This window comes from Ammospiza caudacuta, chromosome 12 (assembly GCF_027887145.1).
Source record: "Ammospiza caudacuta isolate bAmmCau1 chromosome 12, bAmmCau1.pri, whole genome shotgun sequence".
Classification (NCBI taxonomy): domain Eukaryota; kingdom Metazoa; phylum Chordata; class Aves; order Passeriformes; family Passerellidae; genus Ammospiza; species Ammospiza caudacuta.
Window position 1 is genome coordinate 18,415,027 of NC_080604.1, and position 20,133 is coordinate 18,435,159.

The following is a 20,133-nucleotide window of genomic DNA, read 5'->3' on the forward strand; positions in this document are numbered from 1 at the left end:
AAACAGGACATTTGGAACCCCAAATCATCTTTCTGAGGTGAGATGCCCAGGGAGGTGAGCAGCCAACTAATTTCTGATGGCTTTGTAGCCCCTGACCTGCCTGCTGGTGACCTGTGTGGGGACACAGAGTCCCCCAGGAGAGGCTGAGGGCCCTGCTGGGGCTCATCCAGGGACACATTTCCTACCTGGAACTGACTCCCCCCATTTTACAGATGCACCCCACACCAAACAGCAGCTTCTGGCTCAACCCCCTCTGCCTGTGACTTTGGAAAATTTAATCCCACAAATCCTCTCCAGTTTACTAAAATCTCACTGGTGGTGGAAGTACACCACACAACCAAGGCCGAATTTGTATTCTCTGTATTTTGATTATTAAAATCTACCAGTCCGTACCATTTGGGGACACAAAATAATGAGTGTGCAAAGTTCACCTCCCCCTCCCCCCAAAAAATAGTTATCTGGTGTGATTTTATGATAGAATATTTTTATAAAATCATTTGTACTAATTTAAGCATTTATCATTATATGCAAAAAGATTTCTTGATGAGAATATTATAGACGGTGCATGTTTTTGACATTAGCATTTTATTTGGATGACTAATCTTGCAGATGTGAAATTTTAATGAATTATTCATGAAAAATCTCTCCTCTGAAATTTCAGTTTGCTGCTAATGCTAGTTATTAAACATTTTATTTTTCTTTACAAAACTTGATGAGGAAAATAAATGTGTGCTTACTCGAAAGAAAAAGAAGGTGGGTTCTTCCTTCAGCTTGTCTCAGGTGACAGTGCCAGTTGGGACTTTGCTGCTCACAGTTTTAAGGCCCAAGGGGTTGATCCTGCAAACCCCTTTTGACAGGGTGCAGTGCACATTCCCAGCCCCTCTTACCAAAGCTAACAGCACCATTATTCCCATCAGGGCACTGCACTGGGAAGGAGCTGCAGGATGAAGACCCCAACCCTTTGAGAAAGCAAATAACCCCCTGCAACCCCAGTGGGCAAAACTGAAGTACTTCCTTGGAAAAGAGGATTAATTCCTTGAATGACAGTGTCTTCCATTCTTCCAGCGTTCCAGCCTCACCCAACTGCCCTGTACAGACTGTCCACAAATCCACCACTAAAATATTCTGTACTTGGATGTGGTTGAGAAATCTCAAGGCAAGAGATGAGATTTGTCCATCCATGAATGAGCTAGGATGTGGCTGAGGTGCCCACGGCTCAGGGATGTGACATCAGAATCACTGTGAGGGGGAACAACAAAACAAGAACTTCGGACATGGCAACTTGCATTACCAGTGTGAACAACCAGCATTTTTATTGCATTTGAGAATGCTATAATGTCAGTAATTAGTACTGACTACACAACATTTTTTATTGTCTGTATCAACAGACATGGAATGATGGAATTACAGTTGATGTAAGGAATGAGTTTCTTTTATGCCTTATCAAAAAAAAAAAAAAAAATCTTGTTACTGGCAGCACATACACACGAAGCACCATGCTAACAGTCTGGACTGTACCATTTTCATCAAGGCTTATGGGTAGAAGATACTTGGTTACCTGTTCTGGGCCCATTAAAATGCAGTCCTGAACTGCAAATTCACCTCGCAAGACTAGAATACTAAATGACTTCTGAAACATCTAAAAAATCACTCTGAGTTCATTAACCAAAGGTACCAAAGGATTTCAAAAGAGTTTAAACACGTTTGGTTTTTTTTTTTCCATGCTATAATGAACGTGAGATTATTGGCGATCTGAAAACTACAATAGTTCAAAATTATTTTAAAAAACTTTATATATATATATATTTTATGTATGTATATATATAAAATATCTAATGATCTGCAATATTTGTAGAACCAGCATCCCTGCCCCGGTCTCTCCCCAAAGCTGAGCTCCAGGAAAGGGGAGGTGCAGGACCTGCCGTGGGACTCTTGCGAGTGAGAATCAAAAAAAGGTAATTTTATTTTTTTTGTGGTCACTTGTTCTACATAAGCCTTGATTTTGTTTTTGTTTTTTTTTTTTCTTTTTTTCATTTCGCTTCTAGTTGAATGCAGAAACCTAACAGGTTTTACATTTACAAACTTTTTTTTTTTTTTTGTGGACAAGGAAGGCTTTGACTCTCATTCCTGACAGCGATTTACCTGATACATGGTACTACTTTCATAATGTACGCTTTTCTTTGAGAAAAAAAACATGTAACAAATTGTCTTTACATCTTGGCACCTTGTAAAGTTTTTTTTTTGTTTTTTTATACAAAAAGCTCAATAGTTTGACACTCCCCATTATTAATCACTACTTCACTGATAAACTTTGAAAGTGTGACCCTGGAATTCATCATGCAAAATATTTACTGCAGCAGGAGAAAAACATTTTTTTTTTAAACAATTTTTTTTTCCTTTCAAATATATGAACTTTGTTTAAGACAGCCAGAAAAGGCAGTGGTAAGATAACAGAAGGGGTGGGAAAGTATCAAAAAAACCAGCTTCAACACAAAAACTGTACAAAAATGCTTCGATCAATGATAACAGGAGAAAAAAAAAATCTGTCAACTATGTTACAATTTAAAAGCTGAAAAAAAAAGTCAGGGATTTTCTCCCACATGTCAGCAAATGTCATCCAATATTCTTAAAGCAAGGATAACTAAATAAAATACATGTGCAGCGTATTCTGCAATTCCATTACATACAGTAGTTTTTTTTTCAAAGCTATTTTTTAGTATAGTTAATATAAAGCAGTTGCACAAAAAGCAAAAGGTGTTTTGACAAACAGGTCTGCATTTATTCCTTTTGAGGAATGATATCTAAAAAAAGGACCTTTCCACCTTTTCCTCCCTCCCCACCCTCCCCCCAAAAGACAAAGGCTCACACAGACACAGTGGGATATATATGTACAACATAATAAACCCCTCCCTAAAGAAGCAACTGTATATCCAAAGGGATACAGAATCAGAATTGTAAAAATCATAGTGAAGTTTGCTTGATGTAAAGCCTGAGATTTTCAGTTGGTTCTTCTGCAAGGCTGCAACACCTGCCAGATATGTTAAACTCTAATTTTTTGTTTCTTTTTCTCTTTTTTAAATTTTTTTTATTTTTGCTACAGTCTTTAGACTAAGCATGCAAGACATACAACTAAGTGCAACTGAGTGAAATGTATTTTTTATTTACTCATTCCCTAACAGTTTGGACTGAGGTATGCGTACTAACAGTTTTCTCATGCTGTTATCTTTACTCATGTCTAGCTACACATGCTGAGAATGAACTAATCTACCAGATTTTTATCCCCCTTCTGAATACCGAACTAACCAGCAAACCACTCAGTTTTGAAGCACAGGGCTCAATTCTCATGATCCCTGTCTGGCTACCGCCGGCACGTCACGAAGCTGCCTGGATATAATTTAAACCAAAAACTAAAAAAAAAAAAAAAAAAAAAAGAAAAAAAAAGAAAAAAAATTTAAAGAAAATGTTTCCAAATGACCACAGACTGCCCTTTTTTTTTTTCTTTCTTTTTTTTTTTTTCCTTGTCTTTTTGAAACAGAAAGCAGAGTTTTATAAAAGTAACTGCCAATAAAGTTTTTTGTACCAAAGCTTATGAGTGGACAGGAGTGTTATTTCCTTATGAAAAATGCTGACCAAAAACTAAACAAAACTGAGTAAATGTGCCAAGATCAACCAAAATTAAAGCAGACATCCCAGCACAGTCCCGGAACAGAAGTGGCACACAATCTGTAGAACCAAAGACCAAAAAATTTTTTTCCTTTTTATTCTAGAAATACCATTATGTCGTCCAGTTAAATTGTGGGAGCTTTTCTGTTCTCTTCTGTGTTTTATTAAACTGTCTCCTTTATCTGATACTCTAATTTTCCACAAAATAATTGTGTCTTTGCTTTCTTCAGCTCCCTTCTCATAGCTCCCCCAGTAACACTGATTCCTAGTTTTAACCTCAAAAGCTCTCCTCGGTTCCTCTTTACAGACTTTCATTTTGGTCACTGTAAAGAATTGCAAATAAAAACTAACAACTTTGGTTCAGACATCTACTTGGCCTTCTAAATTTTCTAGAATAAAGGAGCAGTTTCCCTCTCTGGTTAGCAATAGCCCACATCTTGTCATTTCCCTCTAAATTCTTCAACCTCCTTTGATCAACAATAAGAGGATATTTGGCTTCATAAGATAAAGCATATAACAGAGAACATAATTTACCTTTGTGTAATATCTTTGGTAATTTTAGGAAAAAAAAAGGTACAAAGAAGAATATAAATTAAGCTCTGAAAGGCTTTTCGAAATAATAAAAAAAAGCTACAGTCCTACATAAATAAATGAGTGACGGAAAAGTGGTTGCAGAATGAAAATGTTTAGGTGTTTGGTGACTGAGGTTTACTGACCTATGGCAACAGATTTTGTATGTCGTGTTTGCTTTGCAGAGCTTTGCCAGTTTTGCCTAACAAGCCCCGGCGCCAATTCTCTCCCAACTCTCCCAACTCCTCCGGCGAGGTTTCCATACTGGCTGGTGTAATATTGCATAACAATCCTAACTGCAGTACTGGATTTGCACAGCTGAAAATTAACACTTTAGCATTAGTGGGGCCCCGTCCTTATTAACTCCCGTAACAAGTTCAATCTGAAATCTAATTTGTATTCAAACAGATTAACGCCACCGAGCAATCCTGAACTGATGTTTAACCGTGAAACATCACCATGTACAGTAACAACTTAATGAAGTCATCTTTCCAACCACTATTTGCAAATGCAAATGTAAAAAAAACAATAGAAAAAAATAAAGTTGTAATAATAAATGCTTAGGTGCCCATCTTGGTAATCTTAGATATTCCAGAAAGATGTGTTGACCCATTAGAACTCGTGTTAAACAACCGAGAACCTGCCACTGTACTATTCATTCTCTACTAAAAGTGAACTCTGTTGGTGCTGCATATGTTTCTTTGTGCTGTTCAATTTTGTGGCATTTGCTAATATTCACCGTTGCTGCCAAAAAAAAAAAATAAAAAAAAAAAAAATCAAAAAACCTAAACAAAACAAGAATATATTAAAAATACTGCTTTGTGGAATGAATCTGTGTTGCTTCCTACAGTGTTTCTATGTTCATCTGTCATTCATTCTCATTCTTGCAGTACTTCGTTCCTCTCTCTCCGTTGGACAACCCTTCCACATGTATCGTGCAGCATTTGGGACCTTTTCAAAAAACAACAACAACAAAGAAGGAGACACCGAAATGGAATGTTTTCCATAGCTAAAGAAAACATGGTGGCATCTGAAGGAAACTGGAATGAATGACAGAAAAAACTACAAACAATTCAATGACATTCAGCTTCGTATAATAAAAACACCTATTAACATTCATCACAAAGTACAGAAAACGTTGAAGCCTCCGAGAGGCCCTGGGCCCAGATGAGGCCTGAGGTCAGAACTTAAAATGGCAGAGGAGAAGTGGGGCGGGGGAATAAAAGCAATACATTAAAGAGTTTGGGATAATTTTTTCTTTGAACCCCTCCCCGATATACACACTCACACGCACGCACACATACCCACACACGTGCACACACAGGCCTTCCCCATCCCAAATGGAAGCAAAAAAAAAAAAAAAAAAGAAACCAACCAACAAAACAAAAAAAAATGGAGTAAAGGCAGTGATAATCAACATGCAGTACTGTGCAAATATGTTGTCCATTGGAATCCTTAAAATCTGGGCAAAGACTTGATCTGCAGTTCAGGTGTACATGCTCAGTTTGATGTCCTCAAGTGTCCAAAATTGGCAGGACCTGCAGTCCACAGCTGGCTGCTAAATGCAAGTGAATCAGTTTAGCAAATTTACAACACTGATGTTGACTGTAAGAGAGGAAAATCCCAAGTACCAAACAAGTCCATCCAATGCACAGAGTACAAATTCCTTTTTTCAACAAAAAGTAGAAAAATCAAAAATACTCCCAAATGGGATACTTGATGGCACTAAGAGTTAACATATTTCATAGTTGTCAAAGTGGACTGAGAATCCTCCAGACTGTACAATAATGGAGAGATTTCACAGCTAAGTTTGACGTGTTCTTCCAATCTTCATTCTCAGGATAACGGTGTCAGACATACTCATTCTATGTCCTCATTTACAGGTTCATCTTCATAATCTCTGTCGTGATCAAAATCTGGACTGTGGTTGGCTGTTGTCACTAAGGATAGTGGGCCTTCATTTTCATCTGGGTCTAATGGTTCTTCTTTGACATGCACAGGGTGCCTGGGAAAACGAAACAGCAGACAATCAGCAAGTTGCTCATTAAAAAATGGTTTTGACAGCACAGGTGGTTTGGGGAGAAAGGCAAAGGTGGTTTGGGGGGTTCAGACATGGAGGGCCAGGTCTGAGAGCTCCAGGCCACCAAGGAGAAGACCCTCAATGTCTGTGCTGGCCACAAAAGCCAAGCGAAGCACAATCTCCCAGGTAACAATCAAGAGAACAAGAGTGAACAGCCTTAAGTTTCCCCACAGGAGGTTTAGTTTGGATTTTACAAAAATTTCTTCACAGAAAGAGTGATCAAACACTGGAACAGGCTGCCCAGGGGAGTGATGCAGTCACTGCATCCAGAAGCCTTCAGAAAACGTGGATGTGACACTTAAAACACGGTTTAGTGGCGGGCTTGGCAGTGCTGGGTTAATGGCTGGACTCAACGATCCTGAAGGGCTTTTCCAAGCTTAATGATTCTAAGATTCCAGGCAGGCTGTGCCAGGCAGGCAGCACTCAGCCTCCCCGGGAAAACACTCTGGGAGGAGCACCTCGATAGGGTTTCTGTCTTGGGATGGGGAGAAAACGCTCTCAGCTGACACATTAAGTTAATATGATCTTTGGATAAATAAGTGGAATGTGCATCCGAGGGGGAAGGCAGGGCCTGCCCAGGCCTCGGCGCGGGCCGGGCTAATCATCCTCGCTGCGTGTGCAGCGTCTCTCGTTAACATGCAGAACCTGTGAGACAACTCTCCAGAGGACGACCCCAAGTGAGGTTCTATCATTAATCAACTTCAAGCAAACACAGCAAAGAGACACCATGATACATGCTTTAAACTCCAAATTAATGCATATTTTTACAAACTGTCAATAAGGGAAGAAAAGCCCTGCCAGGAAACACAAACAGAGAGGAAAAGGCTTGCTCAACACAACAATATGATAAGAAAGCACAGTCCTAACGAGAATAATAACACTGTCAGCTGTAAACAAGGCAGAACATGATCCCCAGCTCATGGTGGGCACAAGGATGTACTAAAAAGATGAGATCTGCCAAATTTCTCATTACAGCAAAGCACATGAATAACCCACAGGGGAATGGGGTTTGGTCATTCAAAACGGGTATGATAACAATTGAAAAATGTTGTTCGTAAATCATATTTACAACAAATCCTATACAAATACAAATTACCTTTTTCTACCTCTCTTTCTTTTTTTTTTTTTGTTCAGCAGCTTTTGAAATGTAAAGTAGCCATGTGAGTCAATAGTGTCTTGTTAGTGGGACTTTATAGGAAAGTAGGATTTTATTGACATTACCAAGTATTAATAATGCGACACAGCGATGGAGACCCTGTTTGCTTCCTAAATAATTGATGTTGTAGGCAATCCCTTAAAATAAAGTGTTAATGAGTTCAAGTCCCACTCTGTCTCTCACTGAGTTGATAACCACCTCCAAGACTCATGTTTTTCCTCTGTGCAGGCTGATTTAACCCTTTCACATATGCAGCATGAACACACAACCTGAAGCACACACCTTCACTGTAAGAACTTTTCTTCTGTTTGCACAGCTTTGCTTTAAAATGAGTGATTTAAAATAGCTGCATTGTATTTTATGCTTTGTGTGGATAGCAACGACAACACTGTTTGTACTCCGCTGCACGGAGAGACAGCAAGGATAAATCACTGGGCAGGGAAAATGTACTCAGCATCTACAGACAGTCCAAAGCCTTGTCTAATTCAAGTGAGCCAGTTGTACCCTTGTATCCTGTTTATTTCTTTATTCAGACTTGAGCCTGGATAAGTTAGGAAGCATCCAACTGCTGACTACAGACAATTCAAATGTGAGCTGTGAATGCCTTTCAAGTCCCTGCTTGTTTCAACTTTTTGAGTTGTAAAGTGCTAGATCAATACTCAAGTATTAAGTGCACCTTCCAACTCATCCAAAGGAACACTGAGAGAAGTGATGCAGTATCCATGGACACACACCTTTTCCCATCAAATCCACTAAAATGTATCCCATCAACACACCTCTGGGAGCAAAGAGGTTCCTCTGCATGTCACATACTTTTTGAAAAAATTACACACCAAGAACATGGCTCATACTGTTTTTAACCTAACTAGTGAAATAGGGGTAAAGAAAAAACTGGAAGGAGAAAATTCAAGGATCAGAGGTTAAGAATTGGCAAAAACTTAAGAGAAGCTGGAGGTGTGCATGCGCTACCTGTCCCAGCAGCTCATGGCCTCAGTGAATATTAAACTATGCTGAATACCTGCAACTAGAAAAACTTAATATTATGAATAGGCTGTGGGGCCCCTCACTTGGGAGAAAACATGAAATGAAAAACAGAAGAAAAAGGGGGAAAGAGCAGCTGCACTGAGAGCCCAATAAAGCCTGTGCTACTTGGCCTTTATGGTAGTGATCTTTTTTACTGCTGTTTTAATGTCAAAGTCTTGCTTTTTTGCTTTCTGGTTTTGATGCTGCCGCTGCTGGGCTTATTTTTGTTTAGGTTTTTTTTTTTTTTTTAAAGTATTATTTTTGAAAACACAGAAGGGAAATTTTCAAAGGAGGCATGAGAACACGTCACGTGCAGCAGAGAGGCCTTGGTGCGTGGAGTGGAGTTTCACCAAAGGCTGCCCAGTGTCCCAATGCATCCCCACCACCTCAGGTTAGACAGGTGCTCACGGTGCTCAAAACCACTCTAAGTGCTGTGAAAGCTCATTCAAAGGTCCCCAAACCTTTCCAAAGCAAACTCTGCCCCTCTTCTGGTTTTGTTATGAAACCAGGTGAAACCAGGTGGTTTTAACTGAGGTTCTCTTTGAGGTTTGGTGTGATTCCCAGAGGTCAAAAACCAAAACTTGAAGTGTGAGAAGCAACAGAAATTATGAAAAGCTCTGCACAACCCTGAGTGAGACAAAACCAGAAAGGGCCACAAAGCCACAGGGAGCAGAGTCACACCAGTCCCCCCAGCACCTCACATGTTGCACAAACATCAGACAGTGAGCTTGGCAAAACCTCCATCCCCTAAATGAGGAGGTTATCTGGGTAACACAACCCCCAGGGACAGAGCTGCAAGGAAAACAATGCCAAAAAATTCCAACTCCTTGTGTATTCTCTCAGATGTAACCACAAAATGGCACATGAGGAGGAAACCTTCCTGAATCTGTGATTTTTCTCAAACATTTCTAAGCAACTGAAATAAATAAGCTTAAATAATCTTGAAGGCAAAGGGAGACTTTCATATCCTCTCAAGTTAAGACTGAATTTCTATTTACCACCTCAACAAATCCTCAAAACGGGGAAGGAAAACTTCCTTTAGAGACTGAAGAATTCAGTCTGCTGAATTACAGAAAAGGTAAATGCTGGGTTAAGCGACAAGAAAAAGAAAGGGGAGGGGGAAAGAAGGCAAAGAAAAGAAAGGGTTTCCCATTTCTGTTTTCACAGCAGCAGAAATTCAGCACATTCCTTTTAAGTAATGCCTGGGACTCCAGAAGGGGTTAACAATAAATAACCTTGCTGAACACAGATTCCCCTTCTTTTCACATCTGAGTAATTCTTTTGTTTGTCCACTCTGGGAACAGAGGAGTTTTTAATAAAGCTGACTGTTGTTTAAAGCCACTGAGTTCTGGTGGTGCACACAGCATGGAGTAGTTTGCTTTGTGGCTACCTTTGGAGCATATCAGGATGAAAGTGTTATGTCCCCAAGCTGTAATTATGCGACTACTTTCTAGTGTTTCAAAAGGAGGGAGAGAGAAGGGAAAAAAAACCCACCCTAGCTGTGGTTCAATGTGTCATAAAAAGGAAATGAATGAGCGGTAATAAGACTTCAGCTAGAGTGTTAGACTTCTTAGCTGTCATGTTAACAAGGTCCTTTAAACCTTACAATAAAGTTTAAAACTTGATTTCTTCCAATATACTGAAATTGTTTAAAAAATATTTTGCATAATGACAAGGAAATCTGTTCTGAGAAAAAAAATGAACATGTTGTTAACAAAGCAGGAGCATGGAAAACAAAAAGGTTTCACAGCGTCTGTGAAGTCGCTGTTGACTTATGTTTTTATTTAGTAAACAGGGTAAACCCTATGACGTGTGAATGGTGTTCTGGCTTTAGATCCCTTCAAACTACCTAGAAACACCATTATAATGGGGAAGCTCTGAGGCTGGTATTGGAACATCACCCGGCCACATTTTACTTAAGCAAAAAGAAATGTTCAGCAGAGAACACATATATTATCAATTCTGAGAAAATGAAAACACTCAGGAAACAATCATTTCCATATTACAACAGAAAATTGGATTTTCTGGTGAATAATGAAAATGAGGCATCACTCCCCCCGACCTCCTCTCTCTCCACTATTTGTTCTGTGCCCCTCACCTTGGTATCAATGTGCTAAGAGATGATTATTAAGTGCAACAAAGGCCACAGCTATGCACAGTTCTGGAAGATGTCCTACCCTGTTTCAACTCAGTTATTTTTCCCTCCTCTCAGTCTATTCAAAGACAAGGAAACCTTAGGTGAAATGAGAAGTGCATGAACTGCACTAGCCTTGAACTTGCAAAAAAATAATTACTCGGATTAACACAACATCATAAACGTTCATCCTTGTCTGTTAGGCCAGGAGAAACCCTTGGGAGAAGTCTTGTTTCTTGAAAAAAGTCATGTCCCTCCACTCCTCCTTCACGCCAGCCCTGCGTGGTCACAGGCAGAGGATAACAAATTGTGACTAAAAGTGCCTGGAGATGAATCCGTCTGTGAGAGACGGAAAGTGTGTCATGCAACGTTACTTTGGGAGAGATAATTAATACTGCACAAACAATCACTGGAAAAGCTAAACACATTATTTGAATGTTTTGAAGTCAATGGTAAAAGACAATGTTTAAATTAATTATTAATTAAAAATGAATGTTGCCATCTTTAAAGATTTTTTTTTCAAAGCACTTTGTGCACTGATTTAAAACACTGCGATATCAAAGTATCCAGAGCCTCAGATTCCTTCGTGCCCCCTCCCCTCTGACAACACATTATGCAGGTGGGAAACTTTTTTGCCATTAAATGCTAATTAGTTTCACAACTAATTACTACCGTGGTATTAGGTTAATGTTTTTTCTACTTTTTGATTTAGACTTACTTTTGTAAATCCCTTATTCAAATTACTTTGAAGTAAAAGACTACAAATTAGTTCTCTTTTTAATGTGAAATGTGAGCCCTGGCAAGGCAGCCAGTAATTTTACAGGCTGTCTTAAGGAGCAGGGGGAAGACGGGCAGCACGGTCACTCACGGGTACCCAACGGCTCCGCCGAGCTTTCGGGAACGCCAGCACTTGTAAACTCCGGCTTCCTCACCAGCCGCCAATTACCCGGCGTGTGATGTGAGGGGAGGGGGGAGTTTACAGCTTTGCAAACTCACTCCGTCACCCCATAAATACCGCACACACCCATCGGGGCATCACACCCTTCCTGCCTTACCCTTTCCTGCGCCCGCCCGCCGCCCGGGTGCCGCTCGCGCTGAGCGGGGCAGGCGAGCCCCCGCCACTTCGTGCGGTTATAGACGCGCTCATTACGCCGCCGTCTGTTGCTATAATGCCCCTAATTAATTCTCCTTTTGATATTTTAAGAGCAATCTATAAATCACACAGACCTTCCTGTTAATGCTTAGCAAGAGCGTTTTGTGTTGAGTGGGTTTTTTTTGACTCGCCAAACAAGCCCATTTCCAAGCTCTGCCCCACGGGCCGTGCTCATCACGCCATCCAAAGGGGAGAGAAATCATCCAAAGATTTTCTCCAAGAAGCACAGCTGCCTATGAGGTTTTGGAAGGTTTAAAGAAGAGAACTGCAAACAAGTGAACAATTTTATAAGCCCTGTGTCCTTCTTGGACTGAAGTGAGCTGATCAGTTTTATACGGAAACTAGTAAATGGCTCTTTTATGTTCAAACCACCCTACGCATGTCCCCAGATGGAGGCAGATGTCTGCTCTTGCTGCTCCATCCATGAAGCTCAGCAAGGAGCCAGGAGTCTCCAGAGTCACCCTTGAGCAGATGGTAGGACAAGACCTAGAGCCAGGACGTGCCTCTGCTGTACTTACATTGCTTGCATAGGGGAACGTCCTGGACTGCTGTCACTCCCGTTACTGTTCGTATGCTCCATTGCACCATTGAGCTCTTCCCTCATCGCGCTGGCTAAATTGCCCAGAGTGGGATTTCCCATGGAAGCAGTAGTGTATAGAGGTATACTGTTCTCAGCCATTGAAGCCTGCCAAGGACACAAACAAATCCATGAAGAGCCATGACTAATGTTTTTATACACTGCACAACACACTTACTCTTTCCAAAACATTCTCCACATTTACATTATTTGCAATTACAGGTTCTTTTAAATATTGTACTTTCTGATAGGTATTACCCTGGTTCCATCAAGGGAAATTTAACATCATTTAGATCTGGGTTTAAGGATTCATAGCTGCATTGGCTTATAAGAGGATGGAGCCTTCCATTCCCTATTTGGAATTACACACCCTGGAAAAAAGAAAATGTACTTTCCCTATTTTTGCTTCATGAAATTATGTTTGGGGCTTTGGGGTATTTTTTGTGGCTTAGGTGTGGGCTTTGTTTCTAATGAAATGGGGAAAAAAACTGGAACTGGCTCAGCTGATAACTCCTTCCCACTGGAGTGAGCGGGCACCAAGCAGGAGTGCAGCATCACAGAGTTTGATTTTCCTTGGGACATGTGTGAGGCTGCCATCAGTGCTAACTGGATCAGAGCTGCACCAATCTACCTGAGAGCCGAACCACTCCATGTGGAATTTTTTAAACCTCAGCAACTCAATTCTTACCTTAGTTGTTACAGATCTGACTGTTTTATTTTGATTTTTCCCTTTGTTCTAAGGAAACACCGTGCAGTGGCACACTGGAGTTAACTTTCTAAATGGAAATCTTTGTAGGAAGAGAATGAACTGTTAAATATTTTCCTTCTGATTCCCACCGTTCTGCCTGCTAATATTTACTGTGTGTCAGCATTAGCTCATGTTGACAGCACAGTCCCGGCCCGGCGCAGCAGCGGTGGGAACGCAGAAACCCCGAGCCCCGGAGGAGCCCAGTGTTTGGTGGGGATGGGAGGCACTGGAACGGGAGGGAGGCACAGGATGGGAGGCACAGGGATGGGAGGTACAGCTTTCCAAGGCTGCAGCGCCCAGGGACTGGAAGGACATTTAACCATTTCACCCATCCCAGCCGGATCTGGCTGACATCATCCATGTCAGTGCCAGGCAGCCACAGACGCTGGCTCGGCAGCACTTGACCTGCTCTGGGGAGAGGTCAGCTGGCTGCAGTGGCCAAACAAAAAAAATCCATCAGGCTGGGTCTGCGTGATGCAAACCTGGCCATGAGAGGGGAATCCACGCAAATGTACTGCTCACCAAACACTCTTGCCTGCTCCTAATTCGTGGGACAGAACTCCTCGCTTGCTGCCAGACGGCAGTTTGACCCAGGCAAGCAGAGCCAGAGAAAGGGTGGGGGAAGATGGGATGGGAAGGGAGGGCAGGACCAGCCCTCACTGCAGCATCTCCAAGAGCACAGCCCCTTTTATTCTTCCTTACATTGACCTCTCCATGTGCAGCCCTATGTGTCACACGTGATTACAAAAGCTATTCTAACGGGGAGGATTATTTTTATCTTCTTGATTCAACAACCGGCAAACTCATTGTGATTAGGGGATGCAAAGAATGGTTCACATTTCCTGCACTTGGCAAAATAATGACTCAAGTTCTTCACCCACAGTGATAACTTGTAATTGCAGTAAAGCAATTCACTGGGGGAGAGGTGGGACACAAGGAGTATCTGCTAGGAAGACAGTAATAGGGGAGGGGGTGTTTTGGGAGCCCCTGTAGACCCACTGGCAAAAGACAGAACTGGTGAGAGCTGGAGTCCCCATACCTTCCACAGACAGAGGGGGGAGAGAGCTGCTTCTTCTCCCTGGCCACGAGGGAAAACAGATAGAGGAGATGTCAGCAGGGTCTGGGTGAAGGAGAGGGGAGGCTCTGCCACCCCATAGGAAAAGAAACCACAGCCTGCCATGCCAGCAGCACACAGCCTACTGTGCAGACCCCACGGTGCTCACGGGGATGTGCAAGCAGCAGACCTTCCCAGAGCCTACAAAAGCTGGGGGAAACACTGCCCATCAATTATTAACTGAATGTAGGCCCTGGCAGGTAAGGCAGCCTTGTGTCCTAGAGGGATCTGCTGCCCAAGTGAGGTCTGAACTGCCCACATGGCAGCGGCCACCTGCATTATTTGCCCAGACCCTCTACAGCCCCACAGAACCCACTGTGATTCTGCCTCCAAAATCCAATGGCAGGGGGAGAAGTGTGGAACCTGCTGGTGTACTTTCACCCTAAAAGAGGACCTGGCTCAGTGCAATGGTTATTATTCATCCCCATTTATTAGAGGGATGACACTGGCAGCAAATCTGGCCCGGGCTCCTCTCTCCATCAGCTCAGCTATGATGGGGCACAAGGACATGGCTCTCTCAGGGAAAGTGGGGAATGGAAACAGTTTGGAGGTTATCACGAAAGACAAGAATGGATGGAGATGACGACAACGACACGTGTTTCAGAAATAAAACACGAACTGTTCCATATGATAAGCATATTAATTGAAATTAGTCACATAGTTAACAATGTGAAGAAATGCAGGATCATTTCATTTTTGCCTTTCAGCCTCATGAATGTAAAATGTGCTTGTAATCTTAATACTATTCAGGAGACAAAGCAGTCTTTAAAAATCACACTTCACAAGACTCAAGGGAAAATAAGTTACTAATGAATGGTATTTACAGTTGCTTCATTTAAACATGCTTTCCTCTGCTTTGCAGGAGTTACTGCATAAACTCAAAAAAATTAGGAGAAAGGCAAAACATCATTTTCCTCCTAATAGTTTGTTTCTTGGTTCTGAAAAGAGAAGTCTGCTAAACCTTCCACAAGGCATGACTGCTCAAGTAAATACCCATGGCCATCAGTGAACTTCTAGAGAAGTGACCCCAAGAACCACCTGGGGTGCAACCATGCATGGTGTTGCCTCCTGGATTAATTCATAACATATAAACCAGGTTTGAACCCCTACACAAATACACAGACCCCACAAATCAGGGTAAGGTAATACATTTGTATCTTTGATTTATACAGAGAACACTGACTTCACCTAGGGTTTTTGAGATTGACTCAGGAATTTATTGAAAGGGGAAAAAGGGCACAGCAAAAAGGGCTGGAGACATAGACATTTTTAGGCTGCAAGTTATTAATTCTGCACCCATACTTTGTGTATTTTTGCATCGTAAAAAATATAGAATTTTTGTCTTACTATTACAGTTTAAACCAATAAAAATGATATTTTATTTTCTATAGGAATTGCACCGTTTATTTTTTACCAACAATAGGAAGATATGCAAAAATAGCCCTTAAAAGAAAAGAGGGAAAAATGATCTGCTTTCTCTTTAAAGCCATGAACAATAGAAGGTCACGTGCCACAGTATCCTATCATTCAGCACATTAATAGCTGTGCTAGAGTAATTACACTTGTGGTATTTTTGCCTCAAGTGAAATTCTGAAATAAGAGGATGGAAATTATGATACTGCTGATAAATATTAATAAGTGAACTTTTAATTTTTTTGCCACAATATTCAAAATGCTAAGCATCTAGCTAATGCTGAAGCAGCCTGATATGTGTTTGCCTCCAGGGACTATGATGCTTTATGCACTTAAGAAAAAAGTTTAACGGAATTAAAATTTAATATCTAATTAGAGCAAGGCTAATATATTTTGAAATGAGTGGGGAAGACACACGCCTCTGTTGCATATTTGCTACAGTCATTAATCTTACCTGTAAAGCAGCATTGAGAGGTGTGCAGTAGGTGTGGCTGGTCTGTATGTTTTTAATAAGAGAAGGGTTACTGCATAAGAAAAACATAAAAAGGAGAGTTAAATGCAACCAACTTCTGTGCCAGTGTTTCAAGCACGTATTGCTTCCTCCCCCACCAGAAAACTAGAGCTGAGACTGGTTTTCCACACGAGCTCTCTTTCGTTTCTCTCCTTTTTTTTTTTTAATTTAAAGAAAATATCTGAGTTTTTGGCTATGGTTATCATATTTGCCTTTACTAAATAAGGAACATCATTATCTCTTGACATTACCTCGCCATGTGTTCTACTACCCTGCGTTAGTGGCACATCTTGGCATCTCTGCTCATTTTAGCTGCGTTCAGGAGAAACTCTCCAATTTTCGTCGTGTCTGGGAGCCCGTTACCATGTGAAGGTCCATGGTGAGGAGGCAATGATCAAAAGCATCGCGGGACATTTAAACTCTGCTTCATCCAAGTGACTCTCCAAGTCGCTGGCAGTGGAGTTTCCCCCAGGGGAGGGGAGGGAGTCTCTCCCAATGGAGGGAGGCACCACGATGAGAGAGGATTTATCTGCTCCATGTTATTTCCAGCCATGCCAATGGCCACTGTGAGGGTTATCCACACCATTGCCCCGAGCAGCCCCTGGGCATGGAGGCTCAAGGGCAGGCAGAAACCACCATGCTGCCCTGAAGGCCATTTTTAGTAAAAAATATTCTGGTGTGCTATTTTGGACTCTTATTTTTGTCACCTTTACATAAGGGGCCAGATTTGAGATAAAGGAATGGGGACCACGTGGGCTCTCTCTTTAGGAGGCATCCCAGTATCACTGGTTCCATCAGGAGATTTAAAAAAAATTTAAAAATTATGAAATATAAACTAGGCAGAAAAAATGCCCATGCAAAATAGCCCCCAAAAGTTTTATCACTCACTGGGCTTGTTTTTATCTTAATTTTTTTCACGTGGGAATAAATTATGGTGAGCAGAGTCTTAACTGAGCTCCTTGCACAGGGACCAGCAAGGATCAGTTGTCCAGGAGAGATGGCCTTCGAGTAAAGGTCAAAGCAAATTCCTCTGGGAAGCCCAGGAATATTGGTGCATGGTTGTTGTAGGCACACAGTGGCCTGCTGATAATCTTTACAGGCGGTCTCATTGCATTTTCAAACTCTTTAAAGTGAATTCAGCATTTCTGTCTTGTAAGTACCTTACTTTTTCTGATTAGGAGTTGCAAAACAAAGCATACAATATAAAGCAAAGGAAAATATCAGAATTAAAACTTATCTGAAACCTTTCCTGGCATATATCTGTCTTCCTGACACGTCTACAGCAGTATATCTGTGCTAGCGTGGATAATTATCTTAGTCTACATTGCTCTATAAATAAATGCTTTAACAAACATGTCAGAGTAGAGTTTTTACTACAGGCATTTGGATTATCAGAGTAGGACACACAAAATACACATAACAACCAAAAATTTAGTTTCTTTAGCAGCAAAGGTGATGACACTATTTTGTGAAATGCAAGTCTACATGAGATGGGTAAATCATGCAAAGCAAAGCAACAGCAGAAAAAAAAAATTAAAGCAAGTAAAAGCTCTTACTGTGCAACAAGCTCGCCAAAGTTTTCATCAGGGCAGTATTTTCGAGGACGGCCTCGTTGAATATGACGGCCACGTTTAAACTCTTCATCATCAACAGTCCAAAAGGACCCAAACTCATCCTCTACTCTGATAAAGCACTTATGCAGTGAGAGGTTGGTGCGAATGGCACCCTGGGACAAGAGCAGCAGCAAAGGAGATGAAGTGGAAACAAAGGGACACGGGATCGGGGACAGAACAGACATCAAATACAGGGAAAAGGAAAAAGAAAATAAAATGCAATAAGCATAAGCAAATGGTTTGTGAGGGTTAATATGCATTGCCACCTAAAAGCTACTAGCATGTGATGCAACAAACACCAAGCAAGCAGGGTCAGGGTACTGGTGGGCATACAAACAGTAGTGATGAGATGTTTGTCTTGGTTTCCCTTAACTGAGACAATGCACCTGTGGTTGGTCTAACACCAGCTAGCAGCCAAAAGCCTCTACGTTAAACTGTAAGCATGATCCGAGCTAGGCTAAGAAGTTCAAACATGGTGGACATACCCACTGATCTTTTGTGGCCTTCGTTTTTGGAACTCTAGTTCATCCACTGTCCATACTGCCCCTTTAACGTTTTCTACTCGCACAAAACACTTGTGAAGACTAAGATTATGACGCACTGCATTCTGCAGCAAGTATAAAAGAGAAAACATTCAAAAACCTTCCATGAGAAAATGCTCATCATTGTCCAAGAACAGCAGCAGCACAGTCAGCTTGACAGTTCTCATTTTGCAATGTTAAGCCCCTTCCCCTCCCCGCACCCGCTCGCTTTCCCCAGCTCTTTACATCTTATTTTGCAAAGACAAAATAAATATGAAAGCTTAAACCCAAGATTAAAAATTCACATTATTCTTATCAATTATCCCCAGAGTGACTGAGAACAGCCACAATTTTAAGCATGCATGTTGTAGAATACAGCACATTTCATACAGAACACAAGAGGAACATTTCTTAGACTTTTTCAAAACAAATATATATATGCCCTGCAAAGAGAAATTTCTCCCCTCCTGGAAAAGAAAGCAGTTAGAAAGAACAGAAAAGATTTTATGTAAGTACAGTCAATTGGATTTAGCTGTGAGGCACAGGAGCTGGTGTTGCTGTGGTTTCCCACAGCTGGGCTAATGTGATTCAGGTGCTGCACCTCCCTCCACACCCACAGCACGGGCTGGGGGCTCGGCAGCACCCCACCGGCCAGCCGGCACCAACTCCTGCCTCCACGGCTTGCTCTTATATGGAAGTTGGCTCTTATTTCTGGCAGACTACTGTAGTGACTGATCTGAGCCTCAGCCAAGTGAAAACATGAGGAGGGCTCTCTGAAACAAAGTGATAATATCCCCACAGCTCATCACCCAGAGGGACCCGTGCTCATGGCATCCAGCGCCTGGATGTCCACCCTGCAGCTCCATGCTGGGAGGGATGAGCATGGCCAACCCCTCCAACGTGCTGAGACACAATGAGACACCTCACTAAGGCATGGCAAGCTCTTGGCTTTTCTGTCCCTGCTCCAGGGTGCTGAGAGCCTTGTTACTCCTCAAATGGAGTGCTATGCTTCGTTCCTGCTTCAGGAGTTCCTGAGCAAATACCCTTCAACAACAGTTGGACCCAGTATTCCTAAAGGTTTTTTCCAACCTAAAAGACTATGATTCTACAAAGCCATTGTTCATGGAATTCATAGGAATTTGTACATGGAGCTTGTTCCCAGCACCGCTGAAAGGGGCTTGGGAAACAGGAAAAACAGAAGAAGCCATTTGCTGAAAATCTGCAGGCGAACAAACTCCATCCTCACTGGCACCATTGATTCAGTCAATCTGGTTGACTCGTTAGCAGGCACAAAGCCAGCCAAACACATGGCCTGGGTCTAGGCAACCAGGAGACGACGAATTTTTTTTCCTTCCGACATCATCCTCTTCTTTTTTTTTTCATGAACATGGGGTCTGGATGGGGAAAGGGAGCTCTAGTAGTGAATGTCTAAATCACTGTGCAAACAAAGGGTAGCACAGAGCATTTGTCATGTAAATCAGGAGGCGGTGGTGTGTGTGCTGGGAGGAGAACACAAAGAGTCTTCTGCTCCCCCTCCAATTCCCTGCCATGCCTAGTGCAGTCCCCACACTCCCACCCCGGCAGGAGTGGAATATCTGGGTTTGAATTGCTTTTGCTCAGCAGATGCTTGAGTGCAAACATATCTCCTCTGGCGGTAGGTGCCTGATCCAGGCACTTCAGCTTTTCCACATCAATCTGCTTCTGAACTGGTGAAACAATAAACCTTATATATGCTTTTCCTCTCAGCAAGGAAGAAATCTAGCAGAAAGTCAACCTGTCCATCAGGCCTACTTCTTTCTGCCCTTATTTTCTTCTTTCTGCTCTTATTTTTTAATGTTTTTTTTTTTTTTTTTTTTT

The 20,133-nt window shown here is 41.8% G+C and overlaps 1 protein-coding gene across 1 annotated transcript in view; it reads right to left on the minus strand.

The window, feature by feature from the left end:
* Positions 1-5,612: 5,612 nt before the first annotated feature.
* FOXP1 (forkhead box P1) overlaps positions 5,613-20,133 on the minus strand; it is a 119,790-nt gene continuing 105,269 nt past the window's right edge. The window contains exons 13-16 of the mRNA XM_058813097.1: positions 18,241-18,362; positions 16,086-16,155; positions 12,298-12,464; positions 5,613-6,238 (exon numbers count right to left, since the gene is read on the minus strand). Of these exons, the coding sequence (XP_058669080.1) occupies positions 6,094-6,238; positions 12,298-12,464; positions 16,086-16,155; positions 18,241-18,362 (504 nt within the window). The 3' untranslated portion in view covers positions 5,613-6,093. The remainder of the gene's footprint in view (positions 6,239-12,297; positions 12,465-16,085; positions 16,156-18,240; positions 18,363-20,133) is intronic.